At 44.1% G+C, this 15,931-nt stretch overlaps 1 protein-coding gene across 1 annotated transcript in view; it reads left to right on the top strand.

Moving 5' to 3' along the window:
• DIAPH1 (diaphanous related formin 1) overlaps nt 1–14,272 on the top strand; it is a 101,454-nt gene extending 87,182 nt beyond the window's left edge. Inside the window, exons 19-27 of the mRNA XM_079144395.1 lie at nt 1,189–1,283; nt 1,532–1,633; nt 1,852–2,091; nt 2,210–2,339; nt 3,054–3,178; nt 3,887–4,051; nt 4,139–4,274; nt 6,084–6,170; nt 12,289–14,272. Of these exons, the coding sequence (XP_079000521.1) occupies nt 1,189–1,283; nt 1,532–1,633; nt 1,852–2,091; nt 2,210–2,339; nt 3,054–3,178; nt 3,887–4,051; nt 4,139–4,274; nt 6,084–6,170; nt 12,289–12,446 (1,238 nt within the window). The 3' untranslated portion in view covers nt 12,447–14,272. The remainder of the gene's footprint in view (nt 1–1,188; nt 1,284–1,531; nt 1,634–1,851; nt 2,092–2,209; nt 2,340–3,053; nt 3,179–3,886; nt 4,052–4,138; nt 4,275–6,083; nt 6,171–12,288) is intronic.
• The last annotated feature ends 1,659 nt before the right edge of the window (nt 14,273–15,931 follow it).

The raw sequence follows: 15,931 nt of genomic DNA on the forward strand, positions 1-15,931 counted from the left end.
TATTGGCACAGCAGGTGATTCCAAAACAGTGCTTTCCAAAGCCTTTTCTAGTCTGACTGTACCTGGGAGTCCCCAATCTTCTTTCTTCTCTTTTGCAGTACTGGGGATTGAATCTAGTATGCTCTGCCACTGAGCTACAACCCTATCCTTTTTTATTTTGAGACAGAATTTCACTAAGTTACCAAGCCTGGCCGTGAACTTTCACTCCTCCTGTCTCAGCCTCCTGAGTGTGCACCACCATGCCCAGCCCAATGTTCAATTTTTTAGTGGCATAAGAGAAGTCTGGGCAAGGAATTTGACCAACATCTTCATTTTTTCTCAGCAAAGAGGAGTATGGTCTCAGAACAAATGGGGAAGTAGAGGGACAGTTAGGAGAATGGGTATAATTTGGAAGACCTGCCCAGAGGAGTGGGAGCATGTTGAAGTAAGGACACAGAGAAAGGGATTAATTGCTCAGCAGCACTGAAACTCCAGCTGTCATTTATGCCACTGCAAATGCATGGATTTTCATCTGCGTCAGCCCAAGTAAGAGTAGAGAAAGGAGATAACTGAATTAACCAGGATCTGGAAAAATGCAGGAAGCAAAAGAATAGCGGTAATGGTAATGAGCAGTGTGAAGTGTTAGTAGTAATGATAGAGTGCTGTGTGAAGTGATAGACTATAAGGTCTCAGTCAGATGGAGAAGGCAGAGTGGAACTGACACACTCAGAGAAAATGGATTGATTGTCAGAAGATTAGAGAGAACTCCTGATAAGTTTGAAGAGTCAGAGATTAGAAAGTGAGCATACTGGAAGGACAGGATTTGTTTGTTAGAAAGAGATAATTTAAGAATCAGAGCAGGTCAGGGCAGTGACAACTTTGAAGATGGAGTTCTGGGAGCCCACTAAAATAGAGTGAGGTGAAATACTTTGATGTATGTAGACAGAATAGATCAAAGACTTCCTGTGTGAGCAAAGGCAAGGAAAATCATGATGTTTATGGAATGTGGTGCGTTACGGCTGGTAAGTGACGTAACTGTGGGGATTGATGAGAGAATACTTAAATGCTGAACTCAGGAACTTGAACTTTACCTGTATGGGCAAAGTGACTTTCAAAGAGCCTTCTTGGGAAGATTATGCAGCATAGACTTGCAGAATGGGTTAGAAGGGAGAAGAGACTGAGAACATGTCTTCTCTCACTTTCTGGCAGCAATCTTTTTGGGTTCCTTCCGCATGCCCTATCAAGAGATTAAGAATGTCATCCTGGAGGTGAATGAGGCTGTTCTTACAGAATCTATGATCCAGGTAAGGAGCAATGTTGTCTCATAGGAGCTGGCTCTTCTGCATAGCTGGATATCAGCCTCACCTTCTCCCTGCTTAGCTGAGGAAAAAGTCCTGCCATTTTGCTAGCTGCCTCCGCCTTCCTGCAGCCCCATGTTTCCTTTTGTAGTGGTCCTTGGGTACAGTGTGGGACTGACAAAAGGATAAAAGTCATATAGAATGAAGTTGTTAATTGATTCCCTTCACACAGAGACAACCTTTCTCTTTTTCAGAATCTCATTAAGCAGATGCCAGAGCCAGAGCAGTTAAAAATGCTCTCTGAGCTGAAGGATGAGTATGATGATCTGGCAGAGTCAGAGCAGTTTGGTGTGGTGGTAAGTGAGGCCTGGTGCATTCTGCTCTGCTCTCATTCCCTTATTTCCCTCCCCTGCAGAGAATAGCCTGGACATTTGCTCTTGCCTGTTTTGAACCAGTCTTTCATTCTCTTTTCTCTCTACTTTGGAACTCTCATCCTCCCAGAGGAGGCTCTGCCTCTTTTTTTAACTTCTTTGTTTTTATTAACTGTAATGAAATTGCTTATCTTTCCCACTAGATGGGCACAGTGCCCCGTCTTCGGCCTCGTCTCAATGCCATCCTCTTCAAACTACAATTCAGTGAACAAGTGGAGAATATCAAGCCAGAGATTGTTTCTGTCACTGCCGCATGTGAGGAATTACGTAAGAGTGAGAGTTTCTCTAGCCTCCTGGAGATAACCCTCCTTGTTGGAAACTATATGAATGCTGGCTCCAGGAATGCTGGGGCTTTTGGCTTCAACATCAGCTTCCTGTGCAAGGTAAGTCATGGGTTAGAGCAGGGCAACCGAGGGAAGGCTGTAGGCCTCCGTGGAGCCCAGTGTTGCCTCAGGTATTCTTGGGCAAGTCAGTACTAATGATTTCTCCTCTCACCCCCAGCTTCGAGACACTAAATCCACAGATCAGAAGATGACATTGTTGCATTTCTTGGCTGAGTTGTGTGAGAATGATTATCCTGATGTCCTCAAGTTCCCAGATGAGCTTGCCCATGTAGAGAAAGCCAGCCGAGGTGAGACAGACTGGGGCAAAGCCAGAAGGTGGTTCCAAGCCCCAGTGGTATGCTGGGGGAGCAAAATAAGACACCGTTTAGATTTTGAATCATTTTCAGTACAGACTATTTTAAGTGGGAGTGGGGGAAGGTTTAGGCATTGTGTCAAAGCCACAAAGGAGGAACATAGGCTGAAGAGAGGTCTCTGTGTATAAAAATAGAAGAGCTCTTTCCATTTCTGGGGAAGCATACCAAAAACAACTGGAAAGGCAGGTGTTTTCAGTCTAGGTCCATATTTGTTGTCATTCAGAAAGCAGACTAGATTAACACACCTCATGCCTCACTCTCCTGGGAGTAGATAAAACATTCACTAGAAATGGGACAGAATTCTGCCCTGCTTCTGTATTTCTACATATGTCTCCCTTCTCCTAAACCCAGTTTTCTAAAATAAATGAAACCTAGATCTCAGGGGATTTTGTAGATTCTTTTTAAATTAAATGAAGTCTGCCCTCTATTCTTAGTACTATACACCTTGTAGAGGCTAAAACACCAATTATCAAATAATTGTGGTCTTGATGCAAAGAGGAAAACTTAATTGTGTGAAATGACTAGAAGAGAGTACGTAAGAGAGCAAAAATAATTAAGAACCAGAATGTACAATAGGAAAGATGAAAGCTAAGGGGTGTTGAGGCTGAAATTACTAATAAGCTCTTGCTATCTTTTTGTTTCTCATAGTTTCTGCTGAAAACTTGCAAAAGAACCTAGATCAGATGAAGAAACAAATTTCTGATGTGGAACGGGATGTTCAGAATTTCCCAGCTGCCACAGATGAAAAAGATAAGTTTGTTGAAAAAATGACTATATCCTTTCCTAAAAGGAAAGAGTTGCTCCCTGGGAAGGGAGAAAACACACTTCCCCAAGGGGGACAACAGGATAAATGTGGCTATATTCAAGTTTTCTGTCTTAAAATTTTTTTTTCAGCTTGGCATGGGTGGTGCACACCTATAATCCCAGAGGCTCAGGAGGACCACAAGTTCAGAATCAGCCTCAGCAGCTTATCAAGGCCCTGTGCAATTTAGCAACACCCTATCTCAAAAAAATAAAAAGGACTGTAGATGTGGTTTAGTGGCTAAGCATCCCTGGGTTCAATCCCTGGTACTAAAAAAAATTTTGTTTTCGTTAAGTACATAGTTCCTGAAAGCATTCTCATTGTGGAAGTGAAAGGGAAACCATTGCTACTGAACTTCTTTCTGGTTTACACCTGATGAATTTATTTTAAACAATAACTACGTTATATTGCTTTTTGTGCATAATGTCTTCGCCATGTTTCCACACTAGTATATGCAAAACAGCCTCTTTTTAAAATACCACCTCCTATTCTACACATACCAACGTTTATGATTTACCATTCTTCTCTTTTAGATATTTAGTTGTTTCTGGTTTTACCCTGTCATAAACAGTACTGCGTTGAAAATCCTTATGCATGCCAGTATGCTTCTTCTAGTAATTCTCTGGGCTAGAGGAGTGGGTCTTCTTATTGGTCTTGGTCCTTTACTTCTTGGCTGCACAGCTTTGTGAAGGATGCACAGGAACAGTATAACAAGCTGCGGATGATGCACTCTAATATGGAGACCCTCTATAAGGAACTAGGTGACTATTTCATCTTTGACCCCAAAAAGTTATCTGTGGAAGAATTCTTCATGGATCTGCACAACTTCAGAAATATGTTTGTGGTGAGTAAGGGCTATGTGCTAACTTTACACAAGGTTCAGGTTGTCTGGTGGTGGGTATACATATGTTTGAATCTTCCTGCCCTGCAGCAAGCAGTTAAGGAGAACCAGAAACGACGGGAGACGGAGGAAAAGATGCGACGAGCAAAACTAGCCAAGGAGAAGGCAGAAAAGGAGCGGCTTGAGAAGCAGCAGAAGAGAGAGCAACTCATAGACATGAATGCAGGTAAGAAGCACAGAAGGGCTGATGAGTTGAGAAACCAACATTTAGGAGGCTTCTCTATCTAGAATCTAGAGGCAGGAGAGAATAGCTCAGGACTGAGCTTAATTTCTTAGCAAATGATTTTTAGCAGACTTCTTCCTCCTAGCTCCTGATGCTGGAACCCACTTCAGTTATGTGTACTTTTCAGTTCTCTGTGCAAAAATCTGTCTCTCCTTTGCTGGTTCTTGCATTACGTCTCATCTCCCTGGTGATTTTAGTGTTGCTATTACACATACTCATTCCTTCTGCCCATCTGAAGCTTCCTCTGGCTTGTTATTCCCTTCACTTAATCTTTTGGGGTTTTTTCCCTATAATATTTTCCTGACTGTCCTTACATTTTTCTAATTGTGGCTGTCCTCCCTTTCTCCTTATTTTACTAAGTATTGTGTCACTATAATATCATAAATGAATTGAACTTCTGGAAGGGGGCAGGAATCTGGCTACCCTTTTCTTTCTGCAGCAGAATCTCTGTTTCATGACCAGAAACATGTCTTTGTTGAAACATATGGTCTCAATTACTGGCCCGCTGTTTCCTGTCTCTGCTTCTTTCCTGCTGTGGATTCCCTCCCCCCTCCCCCATGGGCAGCAGAAATACAGCAAATACAGCATATGTTATTCGTGGTACTGAGCTGAACCTGAGAGGCCATGAGCATGAGCATTCTGCAAATAAAGGGGTCCTCAGGTTTGCCAAGTCTATGAATTGCTGAGCACAAGCAGTAAAAGCTACTCTACCATCTCTCGCTTTCAGAGATTTTCCTTTATATTTTTCTGGAAAGCAATTCCCTTGCTTTACCTTGATTGTATATAAGCCACAAACTTTCCTCCAGTAAATGCTATTAAAGGCCACATGAATATCAGTCACCTTCTTTTCCATTCTCTCTGAACCTTCAGGGTTTTTTCCCCTAGAAACTGGTTGGGACAAAATGGGGGAAGGTGGAATCCAGGTGACAGGATGAGAGTTGCTGTGGGCCAACAGGTGGCGTAGTGGACCTTGCCCTGTTTCCAATACCTGGGTCAAGCAAACAAGGTTGGAATGTAGGTCAACTGCACTGCTGATGTTCAGACAGCAGATGGCACTAGAAGCAGTGAGCCTTAGCCTTGGAGCTGGCAGCCAACCCACTCCTTGGGATTTCACAGTTTTAGATTTCACTATCCTGAGCTGTTGCCATGGAAACCCAGCCTGGCTGGAACAAGGATTCTACATTAACTCTTTGTATTCCAACCAATCTGCTCCTTTTAGATGTAGGCCTGGTTTCAGGAAGAAACAGCCACTAGAAGCAATACTTAAATGAAATATGCTGATCAGTGGTCTCTCTTCATTTAGCCTTGCTTTGAAACCTGAACCAGGCTCTCCATTAGATGAGATGTTTGTGTAAATCAGAATGAAACACTTTAGGGTAAAGACAGTGATATAATTGTCTATTTCACTATTGCTGTCTCTGTACTTACCGTGGTCTTGATATTGGACAGTTCAATAATTCTTTGTGCTAGTCCTGATTAGGTGGGGAGAATGGCAGCACTGCAAGAAAATATCCCAGGATTTGTACTAAATAAATAGTAAGCAATTAAATCTTTTGTTTTGCCATTTTTAAACAGACACCAGTAAACACAGGCCTGTGAGACTTGAGGTGGAGCCTTCCTTGTCTGTTCTGAGCTTTTAGCCACTACAGTAGAGGAGAGTCCAAGCAGTAGCCATATATTTCATGTGGAATTTGACATTTGCCATGCTGCTTTGGCTGAAGAGTTTTACATCTCTGTCTTTGTTCATGACAGAGGGTGATGAGACAGGTGTGATGGATAGTCTTCTAGAAGCCCTGCAATCAGGTGCAGCATTCCGACGGAAGAGAGGACCCCGTCAGGGTAAGTAAAAATAACGGAACCAACCTGGATGTTGAAGGGGGTGAGACCTTTATGTTCAAGGTCCTTCTAGTCTTGGACTGAAGAACACATGGTGCTGTATGGGTTTGGAAACGTCCCAACATCCCAGCATTGAGAGTGGATTATCTAGTGCTCTTCCTCTCATATTAGAAAGTACTAATGTCAGAGAGACTGACAACAAATCAATTATATTTGACTATTTCTGCATTTCCTCCATTCTTGAAGCAGAAATTTGGAACAAGGACACCATGCTTCAGGACACAGGGATTTGAGTAAGCATGTGTATATAAAAATAATTGACCTATCAGCTGGGTTATAGCTAAATGTTAAAGTGATTGCGTAGCATGTGCAAGGCCCTGGGTTTAGTCCCTAGCACTGCAAAAAAAAAAATTCTTTTTTACTTAAATACAAAACTACATGTGATATGGATTAAAAAAAGAAAAATAAGTCAGTTCTTACTTTCAACTTCACAAGAAGATAGAAAAAGAACTAATGTAGCAAGTATAATATCCTATAGGAGGAAAGTGAAGCATCACTGTCCTCATTTGTAAGAATGTAGAGGAGCATCCCAACTGAAGGATTACTGTGTCTAGGAACTGCTTATTCCTTGGGTGCAGTTAGCTTTCGCTGTCTTTGCTGTCCCCACACTCATGCAGACTCCTCTCCTAGGCTGTAAAAGATTTAAATGTATTATACTGAGCCAGAGCCTGTAAAAAGAATTATGGAGATGGAAGGACAACTGATCCAGTCATTAGTCTGGTGAAGGAGTAATGAACAAGTTTCCCTTGAGGGTCACTACATGACCAAGAGACTTTGTGTGTGTGTGTGTGTGTGTGTGTGTGTGTGTGTGTTGCTGAGGATTGAACCCAGGGCCTTGTGCATACTAGGCAAATGCTCTACGACTGAGTTATACCCCCAACTCCCAAGAGATTAGTTCAAAAGCAGGTATAGCCAAGGCTGTCCTTCATGTGGAGTTGACTTCACCTTTATGTCTAGTGAAGTCCCTCTAGGACTAGGAGTGACAGCTTCTTTGTCAAAAGTTACAGAAAATGCTACATCAAAGGTTCCTACCTCTGAAAGATTAAAGATGTGTTCTGTTCACTGACTGGTGTACTCTGTAGGCCCATTTGATAGGATATTTACTTTTATAAAGAGTTGTGTAGCTGGCTTTGACCAGTGCTTAGCTGTTAATATGCTGATGTCTCTAGGACTACAGTATCTGTCACAGCCTGAAAAAATGACATAAGGATCAAGGATACAGAACATACCAGCCCACATAAACTCATTTTCCTGGCCCAAATGTCATAGATGACTACAAGTTATATGTGATAGCCAGCTGCCTATTTCTGCCCAGACTTTGAACACTCAAACGGAAATTCTTTTTTTGAGGGCTCTTCTGTATGACTTTAAAACCTTCCCTAAGCAGAAAAGTCATTAGTTATAGCTTATCCATTTTATGGCATTCTCTGAGTAAAGGCTCTCTAAGTGGGAGGAAAAGTGGGTATGAAGGACTTAGAACTCTTTGGGTTAGAACATTTAGTCTTATGAATAGGCATTAAGGTAGAGAGTACAGCTGGTAGTACTTTTGTATGTGGCCTTTAGAGATTTTTGTTTCCTGCCACTGTGTAAGGTGATATGACTTTACATTAAGCATTAAGCCCAATAGAAGTACCTTGCTTCTTATTTCTCTGTGTTCCTCAACCCTCTCATCTTAGTGCCTGTCTTTATCAGATTTTGTTGGGGAATTCCCTTTTAAAACATCTTCCTGTGGAACTATACTACAATCCCAGATGCTTCCTGTACACAAGCAGTCAGACATCAGTGACTCCCTCTGCTGGGTGGGTCCCAGTCTCCACTTCTTTCCAAGTGGGAAATCAGGATTCAACAGGCAGAGGAAGCAGGATTTTGTCAGAACTTAACATTTCAGCAGAGGACCTGAATTTGTCAAAGTACTATCTCCCAGTGAAAGAGAGAATAGGAGACTTATGCTAGGAGTGAAATTGCTAAGAGACAAAAAAACACTGTCAAGTATATCTACATCAGAGTCCTTTCCCAATGAGGCAGCTGCCCCTATTCAAAGACACTTAGCCTTTTCCTAGAATTTAAAGGAATGTTGAATTCTTCCGGTCTCTGGAGACATGATGAAGTGACCAGAATACAAAACCCATTGAGGAGTTGGAAGAGGAGAGTTACTATCGTAGGACTGATTCATTAAAAGCAACATGTAAACTGCTATGATCTGCAGGGTGTGGGAGAACAATGGCTTGAGTGTCAAGGGGAAGAATCCATGTGATTGTATTAACAGCAACTATTTTAGGCTCATGATTGAGTCAGCTTGTGGTCTTAATGACTCAACATCATTTCCACAACTGAATTGTAACCTCTTATACACAGGCCATTTGCTCACTGGGATGTAAGTCAAGGGGAGAAAGAAATTCATTTCTCTGTCTCTTTCATTCCCTCTCCCACTTCCCAGCTTCCCTACACCAATAGACAATTAGTGCTGAGAAAATGCTGAAGACCCATGGTGGTTAGTATGTAACCTGCTTATAGGTGAAAGGAATTAGGGCCCACACATACAGGCTATCTAATGATAGAGCTCACCCAGATCCATAGCCCAGTTTTGTGATTCCAAGTCCAGGGCTGTTTCCACTAAACCTGCATGAATGGACAGGAGATGACAGTGACCCCACTCTGTATGGGCTGGAAATGCTCTTTCATATGGTATAGCAAGGAGAGTTCTGGACATGATGAAATTTCTTTAAGGAGCTTTTCTGACGACCACCTGCCTGGAGAAGGTTGGTAAGAGTGTTACTATACCACCCCTAATTTTCTCCCATCTTTTGTAAAAATAGGACAGGAAATATAATTAGGAGAGTTTTAGACAATAATGAGTTATGTAGGATGGTAATGATTGCTCCATCTGTCCTAGTTTCCTCTTCCCTAAGGAAGCTTATTAACAAGAGCACTTCCTCTTTACTAAAGTTTCGAGCCTGTGTTTTATAAAGGTCTTTTTCCAAATCATTAGCATTTTTCTAATTCAGCTATACTTCTAGGGCCATATGGTTAATTTTCCTGATGTTTTTATCCTAGCTCACCCCTGACTTCTAGGAATCCTATACCTAAGAAAGCTTTGATAAGTATCTTAAGATTATTCCTTTTCCCCACAGTCTGTGAGACCATTCTCTTATGAGTTAATAATCCTGCCAGATCCCATCCAGTCAAAATAGTGACCTGGTTCTGTGGTTACTGTTTAGTAGTCTTAACAGGTACTCAAGTTCGGAAAAGAAGGGGAGAGGTAGTTTTTCTTGACTATTCAAACTACTTAGTATAATGGTGGCAGTAGAAACCAGCATGCCTAAGTTCTGTTGATTCTGTTGCCAGGGTCAACAAGAATTTTCCCTTCCCCAACCTTAGGTCACATGATGTCCATCTCTAGCGTACCTCAAAATTCAAAAGGAAAATTTGCTCTTCTCCCTATCCACCATTCTCGTTCTTATGAAATCTGTAATGCATCAGAAATTCCCTGAATCTAGAAAAATCCTGGAACACTGTTAGATTAGGTTCAAATATCTTTTTTTTTTTTTTTTTTTTTTTTTTTCTTTTTTTTTGTACAGGAGATTGAACCCAGGGGCACTTAATCTCTGAGTTCACAGAAGATTAGCCACATCCCTAGCCCTTTTTTATATTTTATTTAGAGACAGGGTCTCACTGAGTTGCTTAGGGCCTTGCTAAGTTGCTGAGGCTGACCTTGAACTCACAATTCTCCTGCCTCAACCTCCCTAACCACTGGGATGGATTATAGATGTGCACCTCTGTGCCCAGTGTAAGTATCTTCTCAGTTTAAAGGAAAAAAAACAAATAAAGAAGCAGCTTCAGACTTGCCACATCGGAACACTGACTGTGCTGCCCAGGACAAGTGTTCCCAAAATCTAATGTTCTTTTTCCCAGGTTCTAGAATCAGAAGTTACTTCAACATACAAACTAGACATACACTGGAGAGAAACACACACAGTGGCAGTACTGCTAGAGATTGAATTCAGAGAAGCAATAAAGTGATCTCAGAACCATCACCTTTCTGGGCATCACCCTTCTGAAAAGAGTGGAAACTAAGCTTGTCTGAGGAAGATTTTGCTGGTAAGGAGAGACTAAGAAGGAAGGTAGAAGAAGTGTACACAGGTAGATTGCCATAGTCAGAATCAAGTGGGCTCCTCTTACTCACCTTTCAGATGTTAACGCAGTAATTTCCTAATTCAAGTGAGTGGCATGATAAAACTCCTGGAGTTTAGGTCACACATCTCTGATCTGTAACAAGCTGAGCCCTATGGTGATCAGTTTGGGGCTTCACTATTCTTTCTCCTCTTGGTAGATGACCCCTTGTGTTCCTGGGAGGAGGAGGAGGAGGAGGAGGAGGAGGAGGTGACCTATAAGTTGGTAACCTATGGGCATGCTGTGTGCTCCCTGCCTGACCTGTGGGAGCCTCTGCAGGCAGGAACAACCTCTCTGGATCATGGCTGTGCAACAAGGCTGACAGGCTTCACCACAATGAAGACTTGGGCTCTCTGATCCCATTTGGCTTCTGCCTACCTAAAGCTTTTTGCTGCTCCAGAGGAGGCATTTTGTTCCTTGGCTCCTCTGGACTGTTCCTGCTCATGGTCATAGCTGTTCAGTCCTGCAGCTCTCATTTAGAAGCACTAGGCCTTTGCAGCTGCTCCTGCTTCTTCAAGGCTTAGGCACTGCTTTCTCTAATCCAATTTCCTGGGTCCCCAGAAAAGTCATTTTGTTTTCTTTTTTCCCTTAATTTAATTGAGCTATAATTCACATAACTGAAATTTACCATTTTAAAGTATACAATTCACTGGATTTTAATATAATCACAAGATTTTAAAATTGTCACTGCTAATTCCAGAACATTTTCATCATCTCCAAAAGAAATCCTATACCCATTAACAGTTGTTTTTTATTAATACAGAAAAATTATATTTATTTAGGGGTTATCTTGATGTTTTGATACATGTACACATACTGTATAATGTTCAAATCAGGGTAAATAGCTATCTCAAATATTTATCATCTCTTTATTTTGATTCTCCCCTCCCTAGCCCTTGGCAAACACTAATCTTCTTTCTGTCTTGCATTTGCCCGTGCTACACAGTTCACAGGAATGGACTGATATATATAGCCTTTTGTATCTGGCTTCTTTCACTTTAAGCTAGTCTTTATGTACATGCAGTCTCTATGTGCTTCTAGAGCATGGGAAGAAGCAAAACATGACGAGGAGTACAGATCCTAAAAGTTGACAGAAACACATCAGTTGATTAGTTCTTCTCTTCCTGTGTAGGATGACAGCCAGAACTTCATAATCCTTTAGGCAGAGATTTCTTCATAGGGGTCCTATCTTGGCCATCCTTCATCCCAGCTCTGTCTTTTCTGACGTGCCTTTTATCCCTCCCCCACCAACATACACACTCACATTCTCTACCTATCTTGTAAGGCGTTAAAGAGAAGGGAAAGAGCCAGGCATTTGGGCATTGGTTATTGGAGAAACACATGGGAGTATGGGGTACATGTGACGCCAGTTAGTGGCTGCTGCTGGTTTTTGCAAGAGTCCCCCAGCAGGCTTCAGTAGGCTACCTTCTGTAGGAACAGCCCTCCTGCACCTGACAGTAATGTATTTTGGCCTAGGAGCTTTCTGTGGTCTGCTAAGAAGAAAAAATAATACTCTGTACTAAGCTTTAGCCTATTTAATTCCAACCCTCTCATGAGAAAATAAACTTTGAATACTTTGTCTCTAAGTGTGACACACCAACAGTTAAACCCAGTTCCTTCTCTCTAGCCCTGTTCAAGCCTTAGTACTGTTATCACAAGTAAGCAAGGGCAGGGTATGCTCTTCTGTCATACCATACTCTTTTATATTCTTTGCTCCCAAAGATATACCCCACAGGCTGGATCTCTGTCTCTCCTTCAAAGTAAGGACCTTTGTGAACCAGAAAAGGCAGCCATATTTGCATGGCTTTTGGCTGGATGTCTGCAATAGAGTTTGAAAAAGATTAGAAATGAGGCCTTCCATAGACAGCATTTCTCATATCTTCTCTTGCAGCCAACAGGAAGGCTGGGTGTGCAGTCACATCTCTGCTAGCTTCAGAGCTGACCAAGGATGATGCCATGACTGCTGTTCCTGTCAAGGTGCCCAAGAACAGTGAAGGAGTCCCCACAATCCTTGAGGAAGCCAAGGAGTTGGTTGGCCGTGCAAGTTAAACTGGGACCCTGGCATGGACCAGGCAGCTCCTAAATGGAGCCTGGATTGTTCTGCCCTGCAGCATGTGCCTAAAGGGTCTAGGGGATATTCCTCTGGGGCAACCACTTCCACTACCCTGACCCATCTTTCTCTGGCCTGCTGCTCTCAGAACATCACATACATCTTCAACTGCCTGGAGACTGGAGGAAAGGGTCATGTGGGAAAGGCCTGAGACCAACTCAGCCAGCCCTGGCTGTTGTATTACCAAAGCAGGGGACATGTTTGCTGCCTTAACCCTGTTTCCTCTGTTACTCAGAGGGGCTTGTCTTAGACAAAGCCCCGCCTGCTTTCTCAGCCCAACCTTCTAGTGGGTCAAACTTGCTGAATTTGTGCTTTTCTTTTGTGGTTTCTCTGGCCCTGAGAATAGCATGGAGCTTATGAACCTTTGGGCTAGATCCTTCCTTTTATTACTGTCACCTCTGCTCTTCCCTTCCTAGCTGTTGTTATTTATTACTAGTGCTGTGGCATTGGGAGCTGCTTCTGAGAAAGCCAGAGCAAATCCCACCCTAACCCCACCTTGCTGGAAAAGACTTCTCAAAATAAAAAGGATCTGTACCACTCTACTTGTTCCACTGCAGCCTAGGTCTGAGCCTGTGGATAGGTAGCTGTGGCACAGTAACAGTAGTGGGTCCATCCCCAGCCCATTGCCATGCCCTTTTGCCTTTGCCTTCCTGGACCCTTTATACCAGCCTCCAGGCTACTGAGCCAGGGTCCCCCCTCATTCCTTCTGCAGAGCTTTGGTGCATCTCATTTGGAGTATGGGCTATAGTGTGACCATCCCAACACCTCACCCTCTTATCTCCAAGGAAATGGGAGGTGGAGCCTCCTGGCTGAGAAATTGTTTTGCAAAGGATCTATTTTTGTACGAAAAAAAATTTTTTTAAGAAAAATAACTTCCTTTCCCCTTTCCTCTCCATAATGTAATAGGTTTTGATGGTAGGTTCAGAGTTCTAGGGCTTTTCCTTACAGGCCACAATCCTGAACATGCCCCTGGACCTTGGCCTCAGTCCTCAAGCCTTCTGGACCTTGAGATTAAGGTAGAGCACCACCACCACCACTCTGCATTACTTCTGGAGCAGAAGGAGCTGCTTCACTGGTTGGGCTGGGCCAGGCCCAAGAATAACAGGAGCTCTGAGGCCACAGTTTTTATAAATTTAATAGATTATCAAGCCAGATGTATAAATGCTAACTGGACACTGGGAAGTGGGCACAAGGGTTGCCTGCACTTTACACCCCCTGCTCCCTTCTGAACAGAGGGCAAACTGAACTGTTTAGTGACCCCAACCTCAGGAAGCTCAAATTTTCTGGCTTAGGTGACACTTCTGTCCTCCTTGTGCCCCTTTGAGCCTATCCCAACTAGGGAGAGAGAATGGTACGTTTAGGGATTGGCCCAGAATTACAGTTATAGGAAGGGGGAACTAAGGAGATCTGAAGGAGCCTTGAGGCCAGGAAGGGGGTTTTGGTTGCTAGAGTTTGTGTCCAAAGGGGCAAAGGCAGCTCTTCTGGGCTATTTCAGGGAAGACTGGTGCAGGGGTCCTGTTGCTCCCCTGCGTCACCTTCTTCCTCTTGCTGGCTGACATCTAGTGTTTTGACACTTTCTTTTTTAATCTACTTTTGCTAAGATGCATTTAATAAAAAATAAATAAATAAATAAATAAACAAATAAATAAATAAAGGAGGGGTACAAAATGCAAACCTGTTTCCCTTGCCCCTTGGGCTTCTGGGATGTCATCACCTCTAGTTTGATGGGTTTGTTTCCAACTGTTAATAAAGCATTGAAACAACACCGCCTTTCAGCCTCCTTTGTAAAATTGTAAGCTATTTTCTTTTCAGTCCACTCCAGGCTCCTCTACTCTTCGGTGCTACAACCCAGTTTGACCTGACAAATCATTCAGAAAGCTAAGGGTGCCAGGTAGTATGCTTGAGCACAGGGTTAGAGATGATTAACACGTGGTGGTTTCTGCCCAGCCAGAGCTCACCTTAGGGCCATTTACTTTCCATTAATAAAGGAGGTGGGGTGGGGTTTTTTTTAAAGAGGTGACTTAAGCTCCCTGGCTGTTCACCTTGTTGCAGTGTGGCTTGGACCCCCTTTCTTGAACTCATTTCCAGTTCCCCATGTCCCCAGATGTCACACAATTTCACAGCAGGACCTATGCCTCTTTGTGCTGAGCAAATCATCTGACTCCATTTTCCCACTCCCAACACTTGCTCTTTTGGTGACCACATTCCAGAGTAGAGAGACTCAGGGTGGGCTGGAAGCCAGGAGCCTGCCCAGCAGAGGTCGGAAGCCTGAGGTCAAGCTCCAGATGACTTGCCACTCAAGAGCCATACTTCCTGGAGCACATCAGTGACCCGCCACAAAGATACCTTACAAGCCACAATCAGGCCTGGGACAGACTGGGAGGGGCCAGGCGAGGACCACAAACCAGGATGGGCAGCCCCTTGAACTAGAGATAAAAACCTTTTAAATAGCCTGGAGGCCTGGGTGTTGCCTCCCGCCTGTGGCCAAGGTGTGGAGGTGGGCTGCCTGCCTTCTCCCTTCCTCTCCCCAAGAGGCCACGTGTTTCTGGCTCAGAGCTGTATATTCCCACATGCCAATTAGGGGACCAACCACAGCTGCTCTTGGGCTCTGCCCGTCTGCTGCCGTGCCTGGAATAGAACCCAGGCGCCCGGCACCCCGCCCCTCCGCAGCCTGACTCCGAGAAACAAAACACTTCTATTTCAACAACAGCGCACACCACCCTTCCTCCCACGCAAAAAAAAGTTGCCCCCAGATGCTTCATTGGAAGACTTGGTTTCCATGACAACAGACCAGGAGGTGGCAGAACTGGTGCTTCCCGCCCACCCCCAATCCACCCGCCGCCCCTTCCGCCCGGAGGAAACCCAGAGACGGCATCCTCGGGATCCGTGGTTGGGCAGGACTCGCTGACCCTGCGGATAACCCTAGTGCGTCTGTGTTTCTGTCCTAACGCCCCTCCGGGTTCCCCCTCCCCCTCTTTCCTGCAGCTTCTGAGGCTGCGGCAACCCCCGAATTCGCTGTGCTGGGAGGAGGCAGGCGGGAGGGGGTGGGAGAGGGAAGTGAAAGGAGAAACACCCAGAGCAAAGAGGGAGGGTAAGCTGGATTTGCGGGCCATCTCATTTCCAACTCGTCCTTTTATTCCCCTTGACCCCCTCGAAAAAAGAATGTGTCCTCCAATTTGGTTTTGCTACTGAGAGGTGAGCGGGAAGGCAAATTCCAGGTGGGAAAGCAGCGTAGACTATAGGCGGTTTGGGGAGAACCTCCCCCCGCATTTCCTCCCACTCCCGCGGTGTTCCCAAAGCCTCTAGGCAGCAGGGGTAGAGGGAGCGGGAAAAAAAGAGTTAATTTTGGCGGGGAAGGGGCGGACGAAGCAAGCTAACGTCCCCTGCGCCCTCCCAGAGCTGTCTGCCCCGCGCCAACCCTCCC

This window comes from Sciurus vulgaris (assembly GCF_902686455.1).
Source record: "Sciurus vulgaris genome assembly, chromosome: 6".
NCBI classification, from domain to species: domain Eukaryota; kingdom Metazoa; phylum Chordata; class Mammalia; order Rodentia; family Sciuridae; genus Sciurus; species Sciurus vulgaris.